The sequence below is a fragment of the Podarcis liolepis genome (genome assembly GCF_965112155.1).
Source record: "Podarcis liolepis genome assembly, chromosome: 16".
In the NCBI taxonomy this organism is placed as follows: domain Eukaryota; kingdom Metazoa; phylum Chordata; class Lepidosauria; order Squamata; family Lacertidae; genus Podarcis; species Podarcis liolepis.
Window position 1 is genome coordinate 33524809 of NC_139567.1, and position 27714 is coordinate 33552522.

The window sequence follows — 27714 nt, forward strand, 5'->3', positions numbered from 1 at the left end:
TGTCACTTGGGCACTTCCTTGTTCACAAGCTCCTGCAAGCCGGTTTATGAGCAAATCTATATCCTTCTGGCAGCTCTTGCTGGCAAAAATGAAGGATCTTCCCATGTTCCTAAATTCTCTCAGCTGAAACCCAACACTGGTAATACCGCCCTCAGCTCATTGGTGGGAAGGTGGGGTCGTGTAAGGGTTGCTGGTACCCAAAACATGAACCGTTAAAAGGATGGAGAGTAGTATTTGGCCTCTATTTGGTCTTTCTGTGTGTGCATTTGCAAATCTCCAGTGCCCTGCCAACTCATGACGTTCTCTCTACCTCTCTGTGTGCTTTCCCCCTATTTCAGATTTTCATTGCCCTTGGAGAATTTCTTTTATCCTTAAACTGGGCCATTGTGACTGACATACTGCTGGTGAGTTCAGCTGTCTTTTTCTGTCATATTGATTTTGCTGATAACCTGATACACCTATTCTTAGATCTCTGCTCTCTCTTTCTCTCTCTGTTTTCTACCTTCACATCCCTTCAGGTCCATAGCCAGAAACGTAGCGGAGACAAGAGTCATACGGGGTGGGGGGGGGGGAGGAAGCGGGGCATTTTAAGTTAATGTGAAATGACTTAACATGCAATCCCATGAATATTATCCTGCTGGCACGTCCTTCCGTATTGAGTGGGGCTTTCTCCCAGGAAAGTGTGTACTGGATTGCAGCCAAAGAGGATGTCTTCGGCTAGAGGACTGTCCCTGCAGACTGGGATGTGTGGCCACCCTCCTTGCACACCATCCAGAAGTGGTCTCTCTCTTTCAGACATTTGCAGTGCAAAGCCAGGCACACCCAGGAAATTGTGTAGTTAGTCTCTGTGGTAGGGCTGGCAGATCTGCTAGCAACCAGCAGTATGTTGCTAGGAAGGCAAGGCCCACGTTAGAAGCACTGATATGGCAACCACAGCCTGCTTCCTTATGTAGGTGTTACAGCCTGGCTGGATGCAGGGGAAACATTGGAGGACCGGCTGGGGAACCCCCAAGGGAAGAAGGCTCAGAACTCGGGGACTGGTGGTGGTCAGAGGGAGAAGGAGGGAGGAGGTGTTGGAAACTGAAGAGGCAACAGGGCTGAGTGAGCAGGAAGAGTCTGTGGCAGAGAGAAGTCCGGAATCAGAGGCAGTAGCTGAAGCAGAAGAGAGAGGCCAAGAGGAGTCAGGTTGGTGCAGAGTCGCCGGTGGCTCCCCCTCCTGCTGTGACAGGCTCCCCTCCTGCCCCCGTTTCACAGAAGCAGAAGAGGCATGAAAAGGGTGGAGGAGAGGTTGGCTTCATGGAGGCACAGTCTCTGATTGCTTGGGGAAAGCCCTGGAAAGGAGAGGACCTAGGCAGCTATGTGGAGGTGAAGACCTTCAGTTTCAACAACTGCTTCACAGGGGCAAGACCTGCGGGAGATGAGTTGCTGTGCTCATTAGGCCTGACACTCCTGCATCAATTGTGTTTTTTGCTGATAAAGAGTTAACCCCGACTTGCACAGTGTGATTTACTGCTGGCTTGCTCAAGCACATCTAGCTGGTCTTTCCTACTTCCTACTTACCTTGACCACTGGGTCTTTTCCCTTTGACTTTTCAGTATGTCGTGAAACCAACATGCCAATCCACCGCACTATCTGTACAGATTTTTGTTAGTCATTTGTTTGGTGATGCCGGAAGCCCCTATCTCATTGGAATCGTAAGTTATATGGGCAGCTTTAGAGGTGGGGGTGGGCTGAATTCCCCACTCCCACCCCTTGGTGGGAAATGGTACAAAGTGATTTCATTTTACAAGCGCATAGAAATTCTTTGCACTGTGAGTGAATAGGTGCACTGTGAGTGAATAGCTTGGGGCTTCATTTCATGGCAGGTTGAAGCAGGTTCTTGATCCTGGCGATGTTCAAATGGACCAGAGGCAGAAGGCATAATCCGTGACAGGCAGGAAATCAGGCAACAGATAAGGGAACCAACCTAGGACTAGAGGCAGATAGGCAGTTGAAAGATGGTCAGATGGTCAGGTAGAGAGCTAAGTGGGTGAAGACCAAAGGATCAGATGTAGGAAAGCCATCAGAGGTCCAAGACCACCTGCACCACAGCTAATATATTAGCCAATTTACTCAGACTACTAAGAAATAAAGTGAGTTTTACACAGCCAGCCAGGCTCCTGTTGGTCCCTCAAGAACCAAATGGCCTTGAATAGGGTTACGGGGAGAAATTCAATACCGTTTGCATTTAAAGGAAACCTCCCTAATTTGCACTTTCAAAAACACAATTCTTCTACGCTTCAAAATTAGAAATTCTCCTTTAAACAATCATCCCCCACAAAAATACTTAGGCTAGACTTAATTTTGCAAATCAGTTCTCTGGCCAATTAATGGGCATATAATGAGGTTGAGTGTGCATAAAAACACACATATTTTTGAAGATAGCAGACAAATATGCATTACATTAGAGAAAATACTCTGCGAAAATGTGCGTCTTAGGCAAAATTGCACAGAAACATATGTATATTAGCAAAAATCTGTGCCAAAAAGTTAATGAATTTTCATGAGGACTTTCTTATAAAATAAATTTGCAAAGTGGGAATGTGGAGAACTGACCTTAGGACAGAAAAAAATGAGAGAAAATGACATATTTACCCATTTCCTAGATGTGGAAGAACTAAAGTCCCAGCTTTGGCCACCGGAGGGCTGGCACCAGTCAGGCCGTCAAACGCATCAGTTTATGCATCCCAGAGTTTTTGCTTCATCTGTGTTAGGGCCCAGGAAGCTTCAGGGAAGGCTGAGGTCAAGTCCAAAAGCAACCAGAGAAAACAACACGGTCAGACTGAACGGGGTTCAAATCCCCCACTTGGCCCTGAAGCTCACTGGGTGAGCTGGCAGGGGGTCAGTCACTGCCTCTTGACCTAGCCTTCCCTGCCAGGGTTGCTGTGGGGATTAAATGGGGAGCGGGAGAACCATGGGTGCCACCTTGAGCTCCTTAGAGGAAGAGGGTGGGGCATAAATGCAAGAAGCAGAGTAAAAAATCACGTTCCCCCTCCAGATCTCCAGTGAAATCCAGAAGCGACAGGCCGGGGCTTCTTCCTACCTCATGTCCTTCCGGAGCCTGCAGTACAGCTTTGTCATATGCTGCTTTGTCGGTGCTCTTGGGGGAGGCTGCTTCCTCCTGACCGCCCTCCGGATCAAAGAAGATCGGCTGGAAGCCGCGCCTCCAGCCCCACCGCCAGTCAAAGGTAACTCTGACCCTTGGGCTCAGCACATCTGTACTGCGAGCATTGCCCTGGCTTTGACCACCATTTTTTTGCCAGTCCGACCTTTCCAGCTCAACCGTAGAGTCATAGAATTGTAGCGTTGGAAGGGACCTCAAATGCCATCCTGTCCAACCCCTTGCAATGTGGGGATCTCAGCTAAGGCATCCATGACTGGTGGCCACTCAACCTCTGTTTAAACACCTGCAAGGAAGGAGAGTCTACAGCCTCCCGGGACAGGGGCGGAGGAAGTGGGGTGCAGTGGGTGCGGACAGCCCCAGGTGTCACAACTGAGGAGGGTGACAAAATGCCGGGAGGCACTCACCGTGGGGCCTGCAGTGCCCTTAAGCCACGCGTCTCTCCTGGGAGAGATGCGGTGGCTTGGGCATACACAGGCTTCACACTGCCCAAATGGTCCACCCGCTGCCTCCCCACCCCCAGCTGTAGGGCGGCTGAGTGGGAGGAGGCAGGAAGACTCCGGAGGCCCCGTGGTGCACCCTGCCCATATGAGCGGCTCGCCCTGCCCTCGTCCTGCCTCTATGTGTGGTGTAGTGGTTAAGAGCGGTAGACTCATAATCTGGTGAACCGGGTTCGCATCTCCACTCCTCCACATGCAGCTGCTGGGTGACCTTGGGCCAGTCACACTTATTTGAAGTCTCTCAGCCCCACTCACCTCACAGAGTGTTTGTTGTGGGGGAGGAAGGGAAAGGAGAATGTTAGCCGCTTTGAGACTCCTTCGGGTAGTGATAAAGTGGGATATCAAATCCAAACTCTTCTTCTTCTCTTCTTCTTCCTGGGCACGCCGCCCCAGGCCCCCGAGCAGCTTCCTCCGCTGCTGTCCCAGGCCAGACCGTTCCACTGTCAAACAGCTCTGACTGTCAGAAAGTTCTTCCTGATGTTAAATCAGCATTTCCTTCCTTGTAGCTGGAAGCCATTGGTTCGAGTCCTACACTCCAGAGAAGGAGAAAACAAGCTTGCTCCATCCTCCATGTGATACCCCTTGAGATATTTGAAGGTGTCTATTGTATCTTCTCTCAGTCTTCTCTTTTCCAGGCTAAATATACCCAACTCCTACCATGGGAACTGTAGTTCGCTGAACATTATTAAATGGTCTTGTCCAGGGGTCAGCTAACTTTTTCAGCAGGGGGCCAGTCCACTGTCCCTCAAACCTTGTGGGGAGCCGGACTATATTTTGGAAAAATAATAATGAACAAATTCCTATGCCCCACAAATAACCCAGAGATGCATTTTAAATAAGAGCACACATTCTACTCATGTAAAAACATGCTGATTCCCGGACCATCTGCAGGCCGGATTGAGAAGGCGATTGGGCCGCATCTGGCCCCCGGGCCTTAGTTTGTCGACCCATGGTCTTGTCATTTGAGGTTGCCCATCTGCTTTGCACCTCTGCCGTTCCTGTGGCTCATAGGAGGAAAGTCTGGGAAGTTCTAATAAATATAAGTCCAGTGTTATGTGGTTTCAAGTCCCCTGTGGGTCTGATGGTGCAGATTAGGGCAAAAGATGTAGAGGAAAGGATTTGGACAACTTGCTTTAAGCTACACCTGTCCCAGTCTCCTGCCCAAGAATGATGGCAAGTGCCCTTTCTTTCTTGCATGTCAAGTAGCCAGGCTTTATTGCAGTGCAGGTTCAGTAACGAGTGAAGAGCAGGAAAAAGCCCAGAGATGCAGCAAGGATCAAAGCACGAGGAAAGGAACTTCAAGGTTCAGGGACAAGGCCAGAGATACAGATCAGAAGTTGGGAGCTGAGACTGCACAGGAGTGTGAAGTTGTTCCAAGAATCAGCCCTCCCTGCCCATCATGCTTTTAAACATAGATTGTCCGGCTACTCAAATACATGCATGCCCTATTGACAACCCGACCTTAACTTGTGCGTGTTGAATAAAGAGGTTTCGAGGAGAGAGTTTTACTATCTCTTAGCATAGTTAGCACAGTGGTGATTGCTACCAAGCATATTAAAACTTGGTTGGCTTCACATCTGCCCTCACCCACCTTTAAACAAGCATTCCCCACGAAACTACTTAGGCTAGAATAAATCACAGACATCTAGTTTTGCAAATAAGCGAATATTTTACTCGCAGAGTTTCCAGCAATTGAGTCTCCATCTGCTGACAGTAATATAAAGAAGAAAAAGGTTCCCAAAGGTTTGTGCTCCTTCTTGGGGGCTGGGTTTACTCCTGACTCTTGATGTGCTGCTGTTGTCTCAGAGACAAGGTCTGACGCTGCTCCCCCGCTGGCAGCTCAGTCTGTGCCACCTCCTCTCCTCAGGTGGAAAAATGGCCTCCCTGGGCATATGAAGCCCTGAACTCCTCACCCTGAGCCAAGTAAGGGGGCAGCTGCGAGACTTCCCGAGCAAGAGTCTCAACAGAGGGTACTGGCTCTGAGTTGGGGAGGTTGAGTGGGAGGGCCCTGCTCCATGGCCTCTTCATCCATCCTTGTTGTCCTCTGTTGTACACAGAGCTCCTCCTCCTGCCATTGCCACCTGCCTCTCAGCGCTTGGCTTCGCAATTGGCCGCCTCTGCCCCCTGAATTTTTTGACATTGGGGGGCCTCAGCCCCTTCCCAAATATATTGGGGAACCCCAGCTGGGCTCGGCCCCTAGCAGTTGGCGTCGTGGCCTCCAAGGCAGTATGCTTCTGTATACCAGTTGTTGGAAAAAGCAGAAGGGGAGAGTGCTCTTGTGTTCAAATCCTGATTGTGGGCTTCCCACAGGCATATATGGTTGGCCACTGGCCTGATCCAGCAGGGGTCTCCTTACATTCTTCTAGAAGATATGAGCAGAGCAGCCCCTTTGCAGTAGAAGTAACAGGAGATAATATTAGCTTTCTCGCTAGGAGATGCTAATTTGACAACCGCAGCGTGAACGAAACCCACCAGCTTTTGGCGCGCTCCTTATCAAGCAGTTTCGGGAATCCCCAGGAGGACATTCTCCTCTCTAAAACTCCCGCTGAAAAGTGTGTTCGGAATATATCAAAAGCATTCCAGGAAAGGAGCTAAATAAGTCTTTTCATGAAAGCTTCCAAAGGGAATAGGTTATAAACCAAGAATGAGGAACCTGGTGCCCTCCAAGATGCTGAACCCCATAAGCCAATACCCTCCAACAGTTCTCTGATGATAATAGGGACATTCTATTCCATAATAATAATACTAATAATAATTTCATTATTTATACCTCACCCATCTGACAGGGTTGCCCCAGCCACTCTGGGCGGCTTCCAATTTAAAACAGTTTTTATAAAAGCTTCCCTAATACAGGGCTGCCTTCAGATATATTCTAAAAGTTGTATAGTTACTTAACTCCTTGGCTTGGGAGTCACATAACACCATAACCTCCAACATTTATCTGATGAAAATAGGGGTGTCCTAAGGAAAAGCAGGACATTCTGTAATAATAATAATAATAATAATAATAATAATAATAATAATAATAATAATAATAATTTATTACTTATACCCCGCCCATCTGGCTGAGTTTTCCCAGCCACTCTAGGCGGCTCCCAATCGAGTGTTAAAAACAATACAGCATTAAATATTAAAAACTTCCCTAAACGGGGCTGCCTTCAGATGTCTTTTAAAGATAGGATAGCTGCTTATTTCCTTCATATCTGAAGGGAAGGTGTTCCACAGGGTGGGTGCCACTACTGAGAAGGCCCTCTGCCTGGTTCCCTGTAACCTCACTTCTCGCAATGAGGGAACCGCCAGAAGGCTCGGCACTGGATCTCAGTGTCCGGGCTGAATGATGGGGATCAAATCAGAAACGGCTTCTGTAAATCCAGGACTGTCCCTGGAAAATAGGGACACTTGGAGGCTTTTCAAGCCCCAGTCAGGATTGCCAGTGGCCAGAGAGGAGGATGGGAGATTGTGGTCCAGCAGCAGCTCTGGGGATGAAGGTGCCCCATCCCCAGTGGTGGAGGAACCATGGGACCTCCGCAGACTGCCTGCCTCCTCCCACTCAGCCACCCTACAGCTGGGGGCGGAGGCAGTGGGCGGACCGTTTGGGCCTGCAGGTGCCCAAGCCACCGTGTCACTCCCAGAAGAGACACATGGCTTGGGTGCGCTGCAGGCCCGTGGTGAGTGCCGCCCGGCATTTTGTCACTCCCCTCGGTGGTGACACCTGGGGCGGACAGCACCCACCGCACCCCCCTTCCTCCACCCCTGTTTTAAGAAACAGCAGCTTAGGCCTTTCTCAAAGTGATATCTTTCCTAACATGGGATCTTTTGGTTTTGCAGGCACAGAAAACGAGAGTTACGTCCGTCATGAAGGAGAAGTCCAAGGGGAGCTTCCTGTGTCATAGAGCTGCCTCCTGTCCTTCGCAAACACGCTCTCATCAGGGAAGGAGAGGCACGAACGCTTATCAACACAACCTCCATCTGGTGAGGGGCGGGGGAAGCTTTTGGGACTGACTTTGGAGTGTGACATTCAAAGTGGGCTGCAAATCACATGGCCACCCGCCATCGCCGTCTCCGAAGCTGCCAAGGAATCTGGTGGCTCCGGGAGCCAGGAACATAGCTGAGCTGTTCAAGTGACAACTTCCTCCAGAAAACATAACCAGTGGAAGTAAGATGTGCCAGCCTCCCGTCTAAATTTACTTGGTATATGGCAGCTCCTTCTTGGGGGTAGGGGAGTGGGTTGTGTTTCAGGAGCCAAGCGCATGCATTGCACAGAGAAGTTTCCAGCTTCAACCCTGGGGGCTTTGAGTCGAACAGAGCTTGGGTACAAAGCCTGGGACAGCCCTTTGCCCAACACCTTGGAGAGATTAGCAAAGAACAGTAAGGATCCCTTCTAGCCACTTCCAGTAGAATTAATCTCCAACTTGAGAAACATATAAAGTGCCAAGCTAGACAAATCTTCGGTCCAACTTGTTGGTTTTCCTTTGGACTCTTCACATTCCATCGCTGCCCAAATTTGATATCGCGTCTCGGCTGCATTTACAACGTGACAAAACTATGAACTTTCCTCACTGCCCCTTTGGCAAAAACTCTTCTGTGTGCTCTGGTCCTATCGTGTATGGACTAGGGATGAATCGTGTCAGTTTCGGTTTCTTGTTTTTTCACCCTTAAGTCCAGTTCCTCACATTTCTGCATTAGTTTATTATTATTATTATTTTAAAAAGTCCCCATTAATTTTTTCCAGCATTATAGTTTGCGTTTCTCCGAATACATTCCTGCATGCAGATTTGACTGATCTAAACATTTTTTCAAGCAAGTTCCCCTTAACAGTTTTCCATGTTAATTTCATGAATCTATTCCAGGCATAGGTAAACTCGGCCCTCCAGACGTTTTGGGACTACAGTTCCCATCATCCCTGACCATTGGTCCTGTTAGCTAGGGATGCTGGGAGTTGTAGTCTCAAAACGTCTGGAGGGCCGAGTTTGCCTATGCCTGATCTACAGTGGTACCTCTACTTACGGACGCGATCCTTTCTGGGGTGCCGTTCACACCCCGAAAAGTCCGTAAGTAGAGCTCCACCTCTGCGCATGACGCGATAGATCGCTCCTGCGCATGCACGAAGCAGCGAACCCGGAAGTAAACACTTCCGGATTTGCCGCGTTCATAACCAGAAAAAATGCAATGTGAAGCAAACACACGTTCCGGAGGCCCATTCGCAACATGAAAAGTCTGCAACCTGAAGTGCCGTATCTGCGCAGGTGCACAGCACGATTTGGTGCTTGTGCGCATGTGCGAAGTGCAACTACTGCGCTTGTGTGAGTGGCGAAACCCAGAAGTAACCCTTTCTGGTACTTCCAGGTCGCCGCAGGATACAACCTGAAAAAACGTAATATGAAGCAAACGTAACATGAGATGTGACTGTAGTTCAATAAAGGGACTTGCTGTTATCGCTGTGTCTTGCCTTATGGGAATCCGCCTTGTTCTTTAGGAACAAGGAAGCTGCCTTACACTGAGTAAGACCATTGGTTAATCCTGTCCTGAGTCTCAAGAATGAAGCAGTTGTCCCACGAAGACCCTCTTTGTGAAAGAAGACTGGCTGTTTCCCCATGTTACCTTCTGCATTGCACTTACACACAACATGAGGAAGGGACGCAGCTTTCAATATCCGGCAGCACCTTTTCCTGAGAGCTCTCTTTAGCTGAGCACAATGGGATCCTCAACCCACCCACCCACCTCATTTTTGCCTTTAATCTGCTTGCTTGTCTCTGCCCAGATCACTGCCCCTGACCTGGAGCGACCCTGGCAGATACAGGTAAAATCCTCCTGTTTGGAAGGCTGACAGGAGATCAGTCGGTCAAAAGGAAATCCTCCAACGTTTTGTGTGTTGCACTAAACTGTGACACAAAAGTGCAGAGGGGCAGCTGTTTCATGAGATATCTGCAAACGGGCCTGCCTGTCTCCTTCCCCCTGCAAACTGTATTCTCCTCTCTCTTTTTTGGTGCTGGTAAATCACAGCAAGGTGCATGCAAGGTGCCTGGAAATTAATCTGCAGCTGCAGACACACCAATCATTTAACACAGTCGCCTCCTCCAAATCTGGGAACTGTTGTTTACCCCTCACAGAAGTACAATTCCCAGCCCCCTGAATGAACTACAGTTCCCTTTGCGCCTAAAGGGCCAAAAGTTCCCACATCTGGTTTAAACTGTCAGGCTGCTAGCCCAACTAAAGTGAGACGGAGTATTATTCTTATTCCCCTGCCCATCTGACACTAGAAGATCCATTTTTTGGATCTGAGATTAACAAGAGCGAAAAAATTGCCGCGGATTAACATGTAAATATGGTACTTTTCTTCTGACTTTTCTCTACTCTAATTCTGTAAGGAACTAGCTGGGTCAGACCTGAATAAGGTAACATTGCATTTATATCCCACCTTTCCTCAGAAGAGCTGTCCACTCTCCTGCAACAACAACAACAACAACAACAATTTATTACTTATATCCTGTCCATCTGGCTGGGCCTCCCCAGCCACTCAGGGTGGCTCCCAACAGAATATTAAAAACATGATAAAACATTAAATATTAAAAACTTCCCTAAACAGGGCTGCCTTCAGATGTCTTCTAAAAGACAGATAGTTCTTTATTGCCTTGACATCTGGTGGGAGGGCGTTCCACAGGGTGGGAGCCACTACCAAGAAGGCCCTCTGCCTGGTTCCCTGCAACCTCACTTCTCACAGTGAGGGAACCGCCAGAAGGCCCTTGGAGCTGGTCCTCAGTGTCTGGGCTGAATGATGGGGATGGAGACGCCCCTTCAGGTATACCGGGCCAAGGCAACTCTTGTACTTACAACATGTCCCCATCTTGCTGTGCCTCTCGCTGGGCCGAGGCAGAGAAGGGCCACTGGGACAGCAGTGGGAAACAGCTGAGCTTGCAACCGCATTTGGGTTGAAAGCCCGTTGCCTTCTGTGCCTGGAAAGGATAAAGTCGGGCAGGAGCTTTCCCAGAAGAGTGCTGCTCCTATGTGTTGTTTGTGGAGACCTGATTAAGAAGCTCGTTGAGGGTCTCCACTGAATTAGGTACTGCGGCGCGGCTAATTAAAGGAGCTCCCTGCGGGGTCGCTTAATAGCTGCGCCAGAACAGGTGAAGATTTCAATTATCTTGCCATTCCTTCTTCCCAAATAGCTCAGCCACGGCCCTTAAATGCTTGCAGACAGTGTGTGCCGACTGAAGCAGCTCCTTTCTGGAAGGGGCGAGGCAGCGCCCCTGAACCAGCCGCGTTCAAGAGAGTCATATTTAGCAATATGGCGCCCATCCCAGGATAAACATACTCTGCATAGGAGTGCAGGAAGCTGCCTCATCCCAGCCTTTGGTCCATCCCGTTCTGTACTGTCTACACTGACTGGCAGCAGCTCTCTAGGGTTTCAGGCAGGAAATCTTTCTCAGTCCTACCTGGAGAGGCTGGGATTTGAACCTGGAAACTTCTGCTTGCAAGGCAGATGTTCTGGCATCTTCCCCATATGGGTTCCCTTCCTTTGGGTTATCAGGGGGCTCTCATTTAGTCAGTCAGATTAATCAGCTAAAAGGCTTTTTGATCAGTAAACCAGGAAGCAGTTGTTCCATAAATTAGAAGCACACCCTTTTCCCAAGACTCCCCATCACCTAATATCTTGAGAGAAAGCATTTCTCCAGGTACCTTGTAGGAGAGCCTTTTCAGTGGTGGCTCCTAAATTCTGAAACTGGAACTCCCTACCCAGAACCAAAACTGTCCTCATGAAAGGGGAAGCTGTGGCCCTCCAGACATTGTTTTACCGACACATTTGTTTTTAAAAACCATGTGTTGAGAGATACTATTTAAATATGCTGATGCCAAAAATGGGATGGACTTAGGAGTGAAGTAGATGTGAAATTGGCTTGGGCTGGTGTTATGTACTGAGTTGAATAGGATCCAAATTGCAGCAGTCTGATTGGTCCTAGAACAATAGGATTCAGAATGCAGCAGTCTGATTGGTCCTAGAACAATAGGATTCAGAATGCAGCAGTCTGATTGGTCCACAGGAGCCACCCAATCCAGCTCCAGGTGGAAGTGAACCCGCAACCTGATTGGCCTACAGGAGAATCCCGGAATTAGCCAATCACGTGTGTAAATAACGTATATAAAGCAGACATTCTGGGGGAACTTCCATTCCTCCTCACCACTATGAGCTGAATAAAGAGCATGAAATCCACTCTCGACTCCGAGTATATTTCAGCTGGCAACAGATTGACTTTACTCATCCCTTGTTTGTTGTTCCTGGCAGCCTTTCCAGCTGCATCTTCCCTGCCCCAAGCAATTTGGTGCAACCCCCTGAGATTTGTTTGCTTTTAATTAACATTTGCAATACACCCCCCACCCGAGTATTAATGCGCCACCAGCAATTGGGCCGGGAACACCTACCAAATAAGCGAAATGCCCTGTGGACCACTCTCCATTTGCCTGCGTTTACAGCACCTTAGTATAGATCGCCCTCCCGGCACCAATCGGGATTCCATTCCCCAGCTAGGCAGTGCGGCCCTCAGAATGCCTGGAGACGAACGAGCGAAGTGAGCTTGGCAGAATGCCATCTTCCGAGGCAATTACTAAACCCTTACGCACACGTTCTGCCCCTTGTGTGCCAGGCTATCTATAGGAATGAAGCCCGGATCGTATTTCATCCTGCCACTTGGCTAATTCCTTGCATGCTTCAGGTTCTGTGTTAAAAAAAAAAACATCTCTCCCATCCATGCTTCTTAGAGGAGGGTGGGGAGATGTCAAGAGAATTCTCCCCCAAACTGATACCCTGTAGATAGTGGAGATTGGTCCATTAAACAGGACACTGTCCCACCAACCACAGTCTGCCTCCAGCCAGCTCCCACCTGCCTGCCTTCGTACATAGGTACAACCAGCCCAGGGAGTGGCACTGCCTGTTAGCTTCCTTCTCCTGAGTCGCAGTGTTGTCCTTGTAGAACTCAGCAGAGAGGAGGGGAATGGGGACAAAGCTGGGATCAAGTGTCCTGGAGTCATAGAATTGTAGAGTTGGAAAGGACCTGCTGAAGTTCATCTTGTCCAGGGGTCAGCAACCTTTTTCAGCCGTGGGCCAGTCCACTGTCCCTCAGACCTTGTGAGGGGCTGGACTATATTTTGCGGTGTGTGTGTGTGTGTGTGTGTGTGTGTGTGTGTGTGTGAACGAATTCCTATGCCCTACAAATAACCCGGAGGTGCATTTTAAATAAAAGGACACATTCTACTCATGTAAAAACACGCTGATTCCCGGACTGTCCGTGAGCTGTATTTAGAAGGCAATTGGGCCGGATCCGGCCCCTGGGCCTTAGTTTGCCTACCCATGATCTTGTCCAACCCTTGCAATTCTGGAACCACAGCTGAAGAATCCCCGACAGATGGCCACTCAACCTCTGTTTAAAAACCTCCACTGAGGTTGTGTAAGGTAATAAAAGCATTCTGGGAAATGATATACAGTGGTACCTCGGGTTACATACGCTTCAGGTTACATACGCTTCAGGTTACAGACTCCGCTAACCCAGAAATAATACCTCGGGTTAAGAACTTTGCTTCAGGATGAGAACAGAAATCGCACGGCGGCAGCAGGAGATCCAATTAGCTAAAGTGGTGCTTCAGGTTAAGAGCAGTTTCAGGTTAAGAATGGACCTCCGCAACGAATTAAGTATGTAACCAGAGGTACCACTGTATAACGAAATGAATTTTTTTAAATAAAAAAAACCTGTATAAAAATACCAGAAGTTTTTTTTATTAGGAATTGTAGGTACCGATATTCCAAAGGAGCAGAAAATACTTTTTATGTATGTGACAACAGTCGCACGGATGTTACTAGCCCAGAGATGGAAAGAAGACAAAATCCCTACCAGAGAGAAATGGCAAACCAAGCAGCTGGAGTACGCCAACCTGGCAAAATTGACCGGAAAGCTCAGGAACCAAGAAGACAAAAACTTCAATAAAGAATGGGGGGAAATTTAAATTTATCTAGGAGACTACTGTAAGCAGGTATGAAAACATTAGCAGGATTTTAATAACACTTGTAACATATCAGATATCGTGGACAATATGGAGAGATATAAAATATGGATTATGAAATAATATGCAGTTGAAAAGGTTGACAATAGGACCCATAAATGGGAGGGTGAGAAGTCTGGAGATTCAGAGAAATCTCCAAAAATGGATATGTATTTTGTCTTGTCATAATTCTACACTTGTAAAATCAAATAAAAATCATTTTTAAAAACAAAAACCTCCACTGAAAGAGAGTCCACCACCTTCTGAGGGAGCCTCTTCCACTGCTAAACAGCTCTTAACATAGAACTTTTTTTCCTAATGTTTAGTCGGAATCTTCTTTCTTGAATCCATTGGTTTGGGTCCTTGCCTCTGCAGCAGCAGAAAGCAAGATTTCTCCATCTTCCATGCGACAGCCATTCAGATATTTTAAGATGGCTATCATATCACCTCTCAGTCTTCTAACTGGCCCTGCTTTTCATGGACTCTGGCGCCACCTACAGTTGGCCTCCCTGCCTTCTGCCCAATCCCTTCCAATGGGCAAAAGGCACCTCTTCCTGCATGGGGTTGTAGTCCAGCACATCTGCAAGGCACCAGGTTACGGTAGGCTGCTCTACCTTCCTGACCTATGGCTAGGGTTCTACACTTAGGCAGTATTCCAATGTTAAACCTTTCAGCAATACATATAGCCATTCCAATTCCAGTATCAATTAAACAATGATACTTAACAGGCAGGAATGACCAGCTGCACCAGTATAAGATGGGGGAGACCTGGCTTGCCAGTAATACATGTGAAAAAGATACTGGGGTCTTAACATGAGTCAACAGCAGCAACAAGCAGCAAAAAAAGGCTAATGCTATTCTAGGTTGCACCAACAGAAGTCTAGTGTCCAGATCAAGGGACGTAATAGGTAAAGGTAAAGGACCCCTGACAGTTAAGTCCAGTCGCAGACGACTCTGGGGTTGCTGTGCTCATCTCGCTTTACAGGCCGAGGGAGCCGGCATTTGTCCGCAGACAGTTTTTCCTGGTCATGTGGCCAGCATGACTAAGCTGCTTCTGGCGCAACGGAACACTGAAACCAGAGCAGCGCACGGAAATGCCGTTTACCTTCCCGCCCGAGCGGTACCTATTTATCTACTTGCACTTTTGGGGGGTGCTTTCAAACTGCTAGGTTGGCAGGAGCTGGGACCGAGCAACGGGAGCTCACCCTGTCGTGGGGATTCGAACCGCCGACCTTCTGATTGGCAAGCTCAAGAGGCTCAGTGGTTTAGACCACAGCTCCACGCACGTAATAGTAATAGCAACAGTCTATTCTGCATTGGTCAGAACATACCTGGAGTACTGTATTCAGTTCTGGGTACCACAATTTAAGAAGGATAAAGACAAGCTGGGACATGTGCAGAGGAGGGAGGCCAGGATGACAAAGGATCTGGAAACTAAGCCTTAGGAGGAACAGTCGAGGGAGCTGGGTATGTTTAGCCTGGAAAAGAGGAGATTGAGATGAGATACGATAGCCATCTTCATATATCTAAAAGGCTGTCACATAGAAGACGGAGCTAGCTTGTTTTCTCCTCCTCCAGAAGCTAGGACCAATGGATCCCAAATGACCAGAAAGGAGATTCTGACTAAACATTCGGGAAAACTTTCTGACAGTAAGAGCTGTTCAGCAGTGGAACAGACTCCCATTCCTGGGAGGTTTTTAAGCAGAGTTTGAATGGAAACCTGTCGTGGATGCTTTAGCTGCACCACAGAGAGTTGGATTAGATGACCCTACAATTCTATGATAAGCCCAGACAGACAGACAGACAGCAAAGGGTTTCTGGTGAGGTACTCAGTTGCTTTTCCTCCTCCCTCTCGGGTGATCTGCTAAACTAGAACAGAACATCTTTCAGGAGTGCTGTCAGTCTTTTATCTCTGGGTAAAGCTTGAGGCGCCTGAGGTTAATCCACTGTTTCTAACCCAATCTTCAGCTGTTTAATCCATATTTATATTTGTTTTTGAAATCTATTGCTCTTTGCATGGAGTGGTCTTCGCGCTGCAATTCATAAATATTTTTGTCGATATTATCCCTGCCGCTATGTAAACATCAATTGGCAATTAATTAACTGCACAAATCCGCTTGCCTTCAGCTCTGCAGATGAGGTGGGGGTTCTTTCCTCCCCCTCCCCAAAAATGATGGGTTCTTCTCATCTCTGCCTCAGAGGTGACCGTACCATTGATGCCATCCTCTGTACAACATTCAGATTCTTGGCAGGCTACGGCGTAAGAACAAGAGGGGAGGTCCCTGCCCCAAGGTTGTGCCGAGCAGGCAGCAGAGTGGGCGAGGATAGAGAGAGGAAGGGTACGAATTCAGCTCTGAGACTGTGAACATACTCTGCTGCCACTTAATTGAACTCCTTCCTAAAATCCCCAGGAATCTTGCCAATAGCTGCTCCAGTGATGGAACTTGGCTCCAGGGAAAGGAAGACATCAAAGCAACAGATAAGATAATTTGGTTCCTTCTCTCTGTCCTGTCCAAGCTGGGCCGCCCACAGCTACCTGCAAATGGGTATTTCTGCAACCCTTGTGTGTGTGCTTAAGGTCACCTAGGTCTTTTCTCCGCGATTAGCTTGTGGAGCAAGTAATAAATACACATTTGTTAGTGTTCTTTCACTAGATGCTGGCAGCCACCACGCATCCCCTGAAACATCTAGTTAGGCTCTCGAAAGGCGGAAGGTGGAAATGACAACTATCTATCCCACTGCATGAATGAGAAAGACCTTGGCAGACTGAACTGCTACCTAAAAGTGACCTGTATATGCCAGAAAAGGTGTGACGGTTAGCGAGATTACTGGAAAGTGTTTCTCTTTCAAGAAATGCTCTGTGTAATCAGAACTGGCAGCTGGGTTTAGATGGGAAAATGGCACATGGTGCTGTGTTTAAAGGCAAGGTTCTAACTTTCTCAGCGGATTCATCCTGGTAGACAAATCATTTGTTTATTCCATTTATATGGAGGGCAGACCAAGATGATTAAGAGTCTGGAAACAAAGCCTTATGAGGGACAGTTGAGGGAGCTGGGTATGTTTAGCCAGGAAAAGAGGAGACGGAGAGGCGATAGGCTAGCCATCTTCAAATATCTTAAGGGCTGTCACGTGGAAGATGGTGAAAGCTTGTTTTCTCCTGCTCCTGAGGATAGGACACAAACTAATGACTTCACGTTACAGGAAAGGAGATTCCGACTAAACATCAGTAAGAGCTGTTAGACAGTGGGACGGACACCTTGGAAGGTGGTGGACCCCAGAGGTTTTTAAGCAGAGGTTGGATAGCCACCTGTTAGGGATGCCACCTGAGATGGGGAGGGGGGAAAGATGGGACCTCTGCAACCTGCCAGTTTGAATTGAGAAGCAGCATTGAGAGATGGTACTATTGACCCTTTCCCCACTGCCCCCCTTTTTTTGCAATTAAACTCCCACCGCTCTCCCCCGCTCCACTTGGAAAATTAATAATAATAATAATAATCTATGTATATGGGGAAAGATGCAAAAGTTTGCAATGGCAAGAAAGTAACGGATGAAGCATTTCCTTCCACGTTGCTTTTCTTCACCTGAATCCAGCCTTCAAGGTTGCTTTTCTGTTAAAAATACCCGCAAATCCTTGGGAGGCTATTCACAATTCAACAGGCAATTTGTTTTAAAAGGTAAAGGGACCCCTGACCATTAGGTCCAGTCGTGCCCGACTCTGGGGTTGCGGTGCTCATCTCGCTTTATTGGCCAGCATGACTAAGCCGCTTCTGGCAAACCAGAACAGTGCACGGAAACGCCGTTTACCTTCCCTCCAGAGCAGTACCTATTTATCTACTTGCACTTAGACATGCTTTTGAACTGCTAGGTTGGCAGGAGCAGGGACCGAGCAACGGGAGCTCACCCTGTCATGGGGATTCGAACTGCCGACCTTTTGATTAGCAAGTCCTAGGCTCTGTGGTTTAACCCACAGCGCCACCCGCGTCCCACTTTGTTTTAATGTGCATCTATTTATTTAAACCAACTCGTGCAAATTCCATGCCTATAGAACAGCATCCTTTGTCATCTGTTTTTGCGCGCGTGTGTAACGCATTTCTCCCTGTCTCCTTTGGTGACGTGCATGTCTTCAGGCCCTCATATTGAAAATATCCATTCTGCCTAGGTGAACAATAATGTTTGCCCCAACTAGACTGAGCTTAGAAGCCTGAACTCTGCTGGAAATTTCCCGACCAGTCTATATCTCTCCCCCCTTTCAAATGTCAAAATACCAACACCCTAATTTATTTGCTTCCAGAGATTTCGTGGGTTGCTCTGCTCCTGAAAACTGCTACACGCTTGATGAGAACACTTTATTTTCCCTCCCTTTGAAATGCCTTTGCCTTTCAATGCCATGCAGAGAGTTGTTCATTTTGGTGGCGCTCAGGAGTGTTCTTGCGCTCTCTCTTTCTTTTCCCCACAGAGGCATCAAACCTGCTTTTAAAAATTGCTGTAATGTCTTAGCAGGCATAATCAGACCGTGAGGACAAAAGGAACTCAGCGACGCTAATACTGGAGCAACTTGGCTATTAGGAAACCACCAGGAGTCTGCGATACGGAACAAACCTACATGGTTTTATTAAGGCGCAGTTTTTGAAAGGAGCCCTGAGAGGTTCAGGGCGATGAATTTGGGGGATTATTGTTGCAACCGTCAGGAATGGCATAATCACAGACCAAGTGATTTTTAAAACATTGTGGAGGCTTAAAGGTGTGGGTGGGGAGATGACTGATGTAAAGGAGGAGTAATGACCTAGCATGGGGTAAGTGAGGAGAATGCGGTAGCTGGTCCCTTTTATAAGCTCACACCAGGATGGGCGCTGCAGCAAAATGTCGTAGCGTGGAGTGCTCAGGGCTCCAGCAGCCAGCCTTGCCCCCATCTGTGATACTCCATTCCACTTCCTTTCCCTCTCCAGTTAAATAGCACTAGGGGGTGGGGAGGGGGATTTCGACAGAACCGCAGGGCAGGGCAGCCCATTGTGAACTGGCAGGGAGCGGTGAGGGAGAAATTGAACTCATTTCACCTTGAAAGGCAAACTTGTCCAATTTGCCCTTTCCAGAACAATCCAGGGATCGAAACACAGCAACCCGCTGAAATTCTTTACTTCTCTGAATTTCACAAGGCAGTTCTCCATTCAAGAAGTGCATAGAGGGCAAATGCACACATGTTTAAATACATACATTCATGAAAATAACAGAAGGATGCGTTCTTTTACGGGAAACGACTTTGCAAAAGTGTGTACATTAGGCAGAATTGTGCACCAAAATGACAAATTTGCGGAGGTGGAGGTGTCATTCTGGTAAGCCTCTGAAATGAAGAATGTCGGGGGTAACCAGGAGTGGATTTTGGAGCAGAAGGATGGTGAGTTCCATCCAGTTCTAATACTCAAAACAAATTCCTGGGTGTGTGATTTTTGAGTGTGTGATTTTTGCACCAGGTTGGTGGGGTGTCACAGAGAGCAATACTGACCCTGCACATCTGGAATTGCCTCACCTCTGTCTTAGGACTCCTCTGTACCAAATTTGGAGGTTTCTAGGTGGTGTGTGTCGAATCCCCACAGTGGGGTGCGCTCCCGTTGCTCGGTCCCAGCACCTGCCAACCTAGCAGTTCGAAAGCACCCCCGGGTGCAAGTAGATAAATAGGGACCGCTTACTAGCGGGAAGGTAAACTGCGTTTCCGTGTGCTGCGCTGGCTCGCCAGAGCAGCTTCGCCACGCTGGCCACGTGACCCGGAAGTGTCTGCGGACAGCGCTGGCCCCCGGCCTCTTAAGTGAGATGAGCGCACAACCCTAGAGTCTGGCAAGACTGGCCCGTATGGACAGGGGTACCTTTACCTTTTTTAGGTGGTGTGTGAGTCCCCTGGTAGTGTGTGAGGCCTGGGCCCCTTTTTTGTGCATGCTTTGCGTTAGCAAGACCGAGTGATCGGGACCCCCTTCTGCACAACAAACGTTATTAACGAACAGCCGGAAAGTGGGTCAACATAATGCAAAATGGAGCAGATGATCTGGAGAGTTTAATTGCAGAAGTGTCCACAGATAAGACATGAGGCAAATGCTGACGTTGACCGATTGAGCGTCTGGACTCAGCTGTGTGGTTCTTCCCCTTAGCATGAGGAATAGCAAAAGCTGAAAAGATGGACACTAAAAAAGGAGGGGGGTGGGAATTATTATTTTTTGCTTCGGATGGGGGTGTAGTTGTTACATTCAGTAAACTATTGTGCCTGCTCCAATGCTAAAAATGAAACATGACAGCAAAGACGTACATAAAATGAGATGTCTCTCTTTTTTTTTGCCACTACCCAATCTATTATTTAGGGTTTGCATAAATATTTCAGCACAGCCCTATTTGGATCCGGCAAGATGCCTTTCTTTGGACTGTCAGTCTTTGTGACTGCATGCATGTTTTACTCAGAAGAAAGCCCCACTGTGTTCAACAGGGCTTATGGTCAAGGAACTGCATCTAGGATTGCCCTTCCAGGCACTTTGGAGAAGAACACAAAGAGTGTTTTCTGATGCGCTGATTCTAGTATCAGGTGCAGAATGCAGCATGAGGAAAACCATGGCTTGCTTGCTTTAAAAAAGGTAAAGGACCCCTGGACAGTTAAGTCCAGTCAAAGGCGACTATGGGGTTGCGGCACTCATCTTGTTTTCAGGCCAAGGGAGCTGGTGTTTGTCCACAGACAGCTTTCCAGGTCATGTGGCCAGCATGACTAAACTGCTTCTGGCACAATGTGATGAGCCAAAGAGCACGGAAATGCTGTTTACCTTCCTGCCGCGGCGGTACCTATTTATCTACTTGCACTGGTGTGCTTTCAAACTGCTAGGTTGGCAGAAGCTGGGACAGAGTGACAGGAGCTCACCCCGTTGCCCGGATTCAAACCGCCACCCTTCTGATCAGCAAGTCCAAGAGGCTCAGTGGAGCTGAGTGGGTGGCGTTGTGGTATAAACCACTGCTTTAGAAAACAACCATCACTCATGTTCCTAGTCCTTAAGCAAAGAAATGCCTAGAAGTGTGTGGGCAGAAGTCTTACACTTCATGCAAACAGGGGTGGACCTTGGTAATATAGGGCCCTGTGCAAGGCTGAAATGTGATGCCCAGCCCTCGTGCTGCCTTCCCAGGTAAGTGAGGCACTGGGCTCTGGGAAGGAGCCATGAGGCTCTGGCTGGGTCCTATATATCCATCCCAGCTCCTTCCCAAAGCTGGACAAGTGCTTACAGGGAAGGAGAAGGGAGGACTCCAGGACCCTGTCAGAGCCCTCACGCCTCCTTTCTAAAGCTAGTACAGTGGTACCTCGGTGTAATAATAATAGGGGTTGCTCGTGCGTAAGTTGCCGCCACTCCTGGCTAGGTTGCCTGGTTAAACATTTTCTGTCTGGACAGCCCTTCACTTCGTGGCTGTTTCAGTCGCTAGCAGAATCAGTCAGTGGGCGTTTCTTAAACCTTTTCCAGCATAAAAGCTGTTTGACGCCAAGTCTCCTCCTACTCTCCCTGCGCGGAAGTCTTCTGCGCAGGGAGGGTGTGGGTAGCGGAGGACCTGTGCTCTCCCCGCTGTGCTGGTCCCGGGGGTAAGGTACCGTGAGTGTAGCAGAGTCCACACGAAGAGGGGCGAGGTCCGATGCAGAGAGCCGGGCGGGGAACAGGAACGCTGGAACAGAAGGCGGAGCAGGTAACAGGAACGCCGGATGGTCGGGAACAGGAGGTCGAGCAGGGAACAGGAGTACCGGATAGTCAGGAACAGGAAGCCGAGCAGGGAACAGGAGTACCGGATAGTCAGGAACAGGAGGCCGGGCAGGGATCAGGAACACAGGAAGGTCCGAAGCCAACAACGACGTTGCTCCCGCAACCTGGGGCCGGCCTGACTGGGCTTTTATCCTCTTCTAAGGTCAGGGGCGGTCCCGACCCCCAGGAGCCCCGCCTCCTCTGGCCTTAAGGCGAGCACTCCTCCTGGGGGCAACCAGTTCCCTTCGCCTCTCTGCCCTAAGCCTCTGCAGATCAGGAGAGGCCGAAGGGTTACTGGGCCCTGGAGGAGGCTCACCTGTGGCCACTGAGTCATCCAGCACCTCTGGGGCCAGAATGGTTTCACCTGGTGCCTGCTCTTGAGTTTCCTCAGCATCTAGGCCTTGCCCCAGTTCAGCCGGCCCTGGAGGCGGGGACTCCTGTGCCGGCTGGGATTCCTCCGGATCGCTCTCAGACTCGGAATCCCAGGCCATCACACCATCCCCCCTCCCAGCCCCCCCCCTCACTTGAGGGTCCGGACCCGGCTTGCTGGGGTACGCCGCATGAAACTCTCGGATGCAGGCAGGCGCGTGGACGTTGGCCGCTGGTTCCCAGGAAAGGTCCTCTGGCCCATACCCCTTCCAGTCAATGAGATACTGCAGCCTTCCCCTGCGGTATCGGGAGTCCAGAATGCGTTCCACCTCGTACTCAGGCTCTCCCTGCACCAAAACTGGCTGCGGTCGGGGACGGTTCGGGTGGAACTCGTCGGGTGGGGCCACCGGACTCAGAAGGGACCTGTGGAATACCGGGTGAACCTTCAGGTGTGCTGGCAACCGGAGACGGAAAGCTACAGGCGAGACCTGGTTCACGATAGGGAACGGGCCGGTGAACCGGGCGTCCAGCTTCCGCGAAGGTCGAGAAGGGTGGAGGTGGCGAGTGGAAAGCCACACCAGGTCACCGACGTGAAGTTCCGGCCCCACCTGGCGGTGGCGGTCGGCCTGGACCTTGTACGCCTCCTTGGCCTGGCGCAGCTGCTCCATCAACAGCTGTTGCTGGGACTGGAGCTCCTGAAGCCACTCTGTCACCGCAGGGACCGCAGATGCCGGCAGCACATCCGGAAACAACCGTGGATGAAAACCATAACTGGCTTGGAACGGGGTCTGCTGGGTGGACGCATTCACCGCGTTGTTATAAGCGAACTCCGCCAATGCTAGGTGGTCGACCCAGTCGTCCTGCTGGTAGCTGCAGTAACACCGGAGGTACTGTTCCAGCACCGCGTTCGCCCGTTCCGTCTGGCCATCCGTCTGTGGGTGGTAAGCAGATGAGAGACAGACCTCTGTCCCGAGGGCCTGGTGCAAAGCACGCCAAAACCGGGACGTGAACTGAACGCCACGGTCGGACACTACACGCTCAGGTAGGCCATGCAGGCGGAAGACATGCTGAAGGTACAGCTGCGCGGTTTCCTTAGCTGAGGGTACGGATGGGCAGGGGGCACAGTGCACCATCTTCGTGAAGTGGTCAGAGAAAACTAGAAGGCAGGTGCAGCCACGAGACGGGGGTAACTCCACTACAAAGTCCAAAGAAACTGTGTGCCAAGGACGTGGTGGAACCGGCAACGGCTGAAGAAGGCCGGGGGGTCGCCCGGTAGGCCCCTTGGCCCGCCTGCAGACGTCACAACCAGCGACGTAGCGAGCCACGTCGGCCTTCAAACGGGGCCACCAAAACTCACGGCTTACCAGATGGGTGGTCCGATACCGCCCAAAGTGCCCCGCCGCTGGCGCATCATGGGTCATCCGGAGAATCTCAGCCCGCAGCGGCCCTGATGGGATGTACAGGCGCCCGTGGTGCAGCAGAAGACCCTGATGCGAGACCAGCCCTGGATACTGAGGGCATGATCCTTCGGCCAGTTCCCGGAGTCGTTCCTGGGCCCAAGCGTCGACCCGCTGCTGTTCCCGCACCCGAGCCTGCAGTGGCTCAACCTCCTGGGTGGCCAGGAATGCAGCTGGTGGTAGGATCGTGGTGGGTGCTGCTTGCTGAACCGTGTCTACGTTGTCTTCGGGTTTCCGGGACAGGGCATCCGCCTTCTGGTTTTGGGAGCTAGGGATGTAGCGGATCCGGAACTGGAACCGGGAAAAGAACAACGCCCACCGGATCTGCCTTTGGTTCAGCTTGCGGGTGGTCTGGAGGTATTCCAGGTTCCGGTGGTCGGTTCTCACCTCCACCGGGTGTCGTGCTCCTTCAAGATGATGGCGCCAAACCTCAAAGGCCACCTTGATGGCCAGTAGTTCCCGCTCCCACACGGTATAGTTACGCTCCGCTGGGAGGAGCTGGCGGGAATAGAAGGCGCAGGGTAAAAGTGGCGCTTCCGGTCCGTGCTGCTGAGACAAGACGGCACCGAGAGCCGTACTGGAGGCGTCAGTCTCTACCACAAAGGGTCGAGAAGGATCCGGATGTTGCAAGATTGGCGCTCTCTGGAAACAGGCCTTCAACCCTTGAAACGCCTCCTCCGCCTCCTTGTCCCAGGAAAACGGCGTCTTGGGGCGCAGTAGTCGGGTCAACGGGGTGGTGCGGTGAGCATAGTCCGCAATGAAAGTCCGGTAATAGTTGGCGAACCCCAGGAAACGCTGTAGGTCCTTGCGGTTCCGAGGTGCCGCCCATTCTCGAACCGCTGCCACCTTCCCAGGATCCATCTGCACCCCACCTGGTGAGAGTCGGTGACCCAGGAAGTCCACTGACCGCTGATGAAACTCGCACTTGCTGAGCTTTGCATACAGACGATGCTCGCGCAAGCGCTGCAGCACGGTCCGGACATGGCCTTCGTGGCACGCCGGGTCACGGGAGTAAACCAGAATGTCATCCAAGTACACCACCACGTACTTGTCTAGTAAGTCCTGGAACACGTGGTTGATGTACCGTTGGAACACAGCAGGCGCGTTGCACAAACCAAAGGGCATAACCAGGTATTCGAACTGTCCGTACCGGGTCCCAAATGCGGTCTTCCACTCATCCCCGGCGCGGATCCGAATCAAATTGTAGGCACCCCGGAGATCTAGCTTGGTGAACACCTGCGCCCCTTGCACCCGCTCCAGTAACTCCGAAATAAGGGGCAAGGGGTACCGGTCCGGGATGGTAATTTTGTTCAGGGCCCGGTAATCATGGCAAAGGCGGAGCTCCCCACATTTCTTTTTAACAAAGAGCACTGGTGCAGCAGTGGGCGAGGTAGAAGGCCTAATGAACCCACGCTCCAGGTTCTTGCGCAAGAAGTCCTGTAAAGCCTCGCGCTCTGGCTCTGTTAACGAGTATAAGCGACTCACCGGTAGAGGCGCTCCGGGCTGGAGGTCTATGCCACAGTCAAAGGACCGATGCGGCGGCAGCTGGTCTGCCCCCCGTTCCTCAAACACGTCGTGATATTCCCGGTATTCAGCGGGGAACGTTGCAGCAACCTCCTCAGTGGGCGCAGCTGCTAGCATCTCAGTCTCAGCAGGAGAACTGGGGTCTGGGAAGTGTACAGTCCGTTTGACCCAGTCGATCCGCACATTGTGAGCCTCCAGCCAGTCCATCCCAAGCACCAGGGGGAACCGGGGCATGGAGGCAATATCCAGAGTTCGCATCTCACGGTGCTGCTGGAGGCACAGGACCAGGGGCTGGGTCTCCTGAGTGACGGCACCCGAACGCAGGGGCCGTCCGTCGATTGCCTCCACCTGCACCGGTTCTGGCTTGTTCCGAAGTGGCACCCGATGCTGGGCAGCAAAAGCAGCGTCCATATAAGAGCGGGTTGCGCCCGAATCCACCAGCGCATGGGTAAGAATCCATGGCCCTCCTGGAGGGTATAGATGTACCGGAACCATAAGGTGTTGTAATTCAATTGGTGCGGCCCCATTCTGTGCTGTTTGGGACCCCAGGTAGCCAGGGCCATCAGCTACCGGGGTTTGGTGGTTTCCCTGCGGCTGGCGTTTCTCAGGACAGGACCTTGCATAGTGTCCGCTTCCGCCACAATAGAGACATAGATTCCCCTCCCGACGCCGCGACTTCTCTGCGGGGGAGAGGCGTGGCCGCACTGCCCCAAGCTGCATAGGTACCTCCAATGACTTAGCTGGGCCCGTGGGGCTGCTGGTAGACACTGGGGCCAAGAACTGGAGGTGCCGGCGGTCCCGAGCCTGACGCCGGTCCTCTAGCCGATCGTCAATCTGTAGACTCCATTGAATAAGAGTGTCTAGCGTGGTGGGGCGTTCCATTGTGGCCAGCTGGTCCAGTATCTCATCTGAAAGCCCCTCGAGATACTGGTCCCGGAGAGCCGAGTCGTTCCAGGTCAAGTCCTGTGCCAGCAGCCGGAATTCTGTGGTGTATGCGGCCACCGTGGTCTTGCCCTGCCTCAACCGCCGAATCGCCCGGTTGGCTTGACTCTCCTTCTGGGGGTTGCCGAACGCGGCCTCCAACAGATTGCAAAACCCCCCGTAGTCTGTCAGCAAGGGGGAGTCTTGCCTGAGCAGCGGCAACGCCCACTTGGCCGCCTGGTCCTTTAACAAACTAATCAAAAAATGCACCTTGGTGCGGTCGTCAGGGAAATTCCGGGCGCGCCCCTGAATATACAGCTTGGCCTGGGCAAGGAACATGGGAAAGCTGGCCGGGGCCCCATCAAATTTCTCAGGCAAAGCTACTGGGTACTTGCCAGAAGCCGGGGCGTCGGCCCCAGGAGCCGGTAGGGCGTCCAAACGCTGCTGCAGTGCCGTAACCGCGTTACTGAGCTGCTGCACGGTGTGCCTCAAAGCCTGGTTCTCCTGGGCTATTGCCAACGGTGTAGCCGCTTGGTCGGCCATGGCCTCTGACTCTTCCCGAACGCACCCCTACGAAGGGGGAGTGCGGGTGTGGCGGGAGCAAACTGTGCTGGTCCCGGGGGTAAGGTACCGTGAGTGTAGCAGAGTCCACACGAAGAGGGGCGAGGTCCGATGCAGAGAGCCGGGCGGGGAACAGGAACGCTGGAACAGAAGGCGGAGCAGGTAACAGGAACGCCGGATGGTCGGGAACAGGAGGTCGAGCAGGGAACAGGAGTACCGGATAGTCAGGAACAGGAAGCCGAGCAGGGAACAGGAGTACCGGATAGTCAGGAACAGGAGGCCGGGCAGGGATCAGGAACACAGGAAGGTCCGAAGCCAACAACGACGTTGCTCCCGCAACCTGGGGCCGGCCTGACTGGGCTTTTATCCTCTTCTAAGGTCAGGGGCGGTCCCGACCCCCAGGAGCCCCGCCTCCTCTGGCCTTAAGGCGAGCACTCCTCCTGGGGGCAACCAGTTCCCTTCGCCTCTCTGCCCTAAGCCTCTGCAGATCAGGAGAGGCCGAAGGGTTACTGGGCCCTGGAGGAGGCTCACCTGTGGCCACTGAGTCATCCAGCACCTCTGGGGCCAGAATGGTTTCACCTGGTGCCTGCTCTTGAGTTTCCTCAGCATCTAGGCCTTGCCCCAGTTCAGCCGGCCCTGGAGGCGGGGACTCCTGTGCCGGCTGGGATTCCTCCGGATCGCTCTCAGACTCGGAATCCCAGGCCATCACACCCACTGGTCTCCGGCGAGGAGTCCTGGAGCCCTCTCGCCGATTCCCCCATCTGCCCCCCTTTATCCCTGGTGTTACGCTGATTTCCTTCCCCAGCTGATGAGCTGCCTCTCTCCCTGCTGGGCCCTTCTCCAGCATCACCTGGGAGCCTTGCCTCCGCCTCTGGCTCTGATGTCAGTTCCCTGACACTCGGGTTACATACTCTTCAGGTTACAGGCTCCGCTAACCCAGAAATAGTGCTTCAGGTTAAGAACTTTGCTTCAAGATAAGAACAGAAATCGTGCTCTGGCGGCACGGCGGCAGCAGGAGGCCCCATTAGCTAAAGTGGTGCTTCAGGTTAAGAACAGTTTTAGGTTAAGAACGGACCTCCGGAACGAATTAAGTACTTAACCCGAGGTACCACTGTACTTACTAGGATTTGGGAAAGAGTAGGAAAGGTGCCCCCTCAGCTGGGAGCCCTGTGTGGGGCAACCGGTCACGCTGCCCTAAATCTGCCTTTGATACAAATAGGAGCTAATTAGGGTTGCCAGACCTCCAGGTCTGACCTGAATTTTCTAGGTTTGCCCGGCCACCCTCCAGGGGGCAGGTGGAGGGCTTGAATTTCCAAGTGGGCAAGAGTCACAACAACAACATATTAAGAAGACTGTGCACAGCTTGCAAGCTTCAGCTTTGTAGGAGTTGGCTGCAAATTATAGCATAGAAACTCTGGGTGTGGGGGTCTAGCCTCCTCTGCTCC

At 51.0% G+C, this 27714-nt stretch overlaps 1 protein-coding gene and 1 long non-coding RNA gene across 5 annotated transcripts in view; one reads left to right on the forward strand and one right to left on the reverse strand.

Moving 5' to 3' along the window:
* SPNS3 (SPNS lysolipid transporter 3, sphingosine-1-phosphate (putative)) overlaps positions 1 to 9498 on the forward strand; it is a 31059-nt gene extending 21561 nt beyond the window's left edge. The window contains exons 11-15 of one of the 4 annotated variants that reach the window (XM_083479641.1): positions 339 to 404; positions 1596 to 1694; positions 3038 to 3227; positions 4167 to 4257; positions 7489 to 9498. In XM_083479641.1, coding sequence (XP_083335767.1) covers positions 339 to 404; positions 1596 to 1694; positions 3038 to 3227; positions 4167 to 4246 — 435 coding nt within the window. In that variant the 3' untranslated portion in view covers positions 4247 to 4257; positions 7489 to 9498. Of the gene's footprint in view, positions 1 to 338; positions 405 to 1595; positions 1695 to 3037; positions 3228 to 4166; positions 4258 to 4882; positions 5266 to 7488 lie in introns of those variants that run through there. The other 3 variants (XM_083479642.1, XM_083479640.1, XM_083479643.1) reach the window with 3 other exon arrangements.
* A 10221-nt stretch (positions 9499 to 19719) lies between these two features.
* LOC310695399 lies at positions 19720 to 27714 on the reverse strand. The gene is made up of 2 exons (XR_014520056.1): positions 27630 to 27714; positions 19720 to 19859 (listed from the first exon to the last, which is right to left on the reverse strand). It is a non-coding gene; the product is annotated as an uncharacterized lncRNA (long non-coding RNA).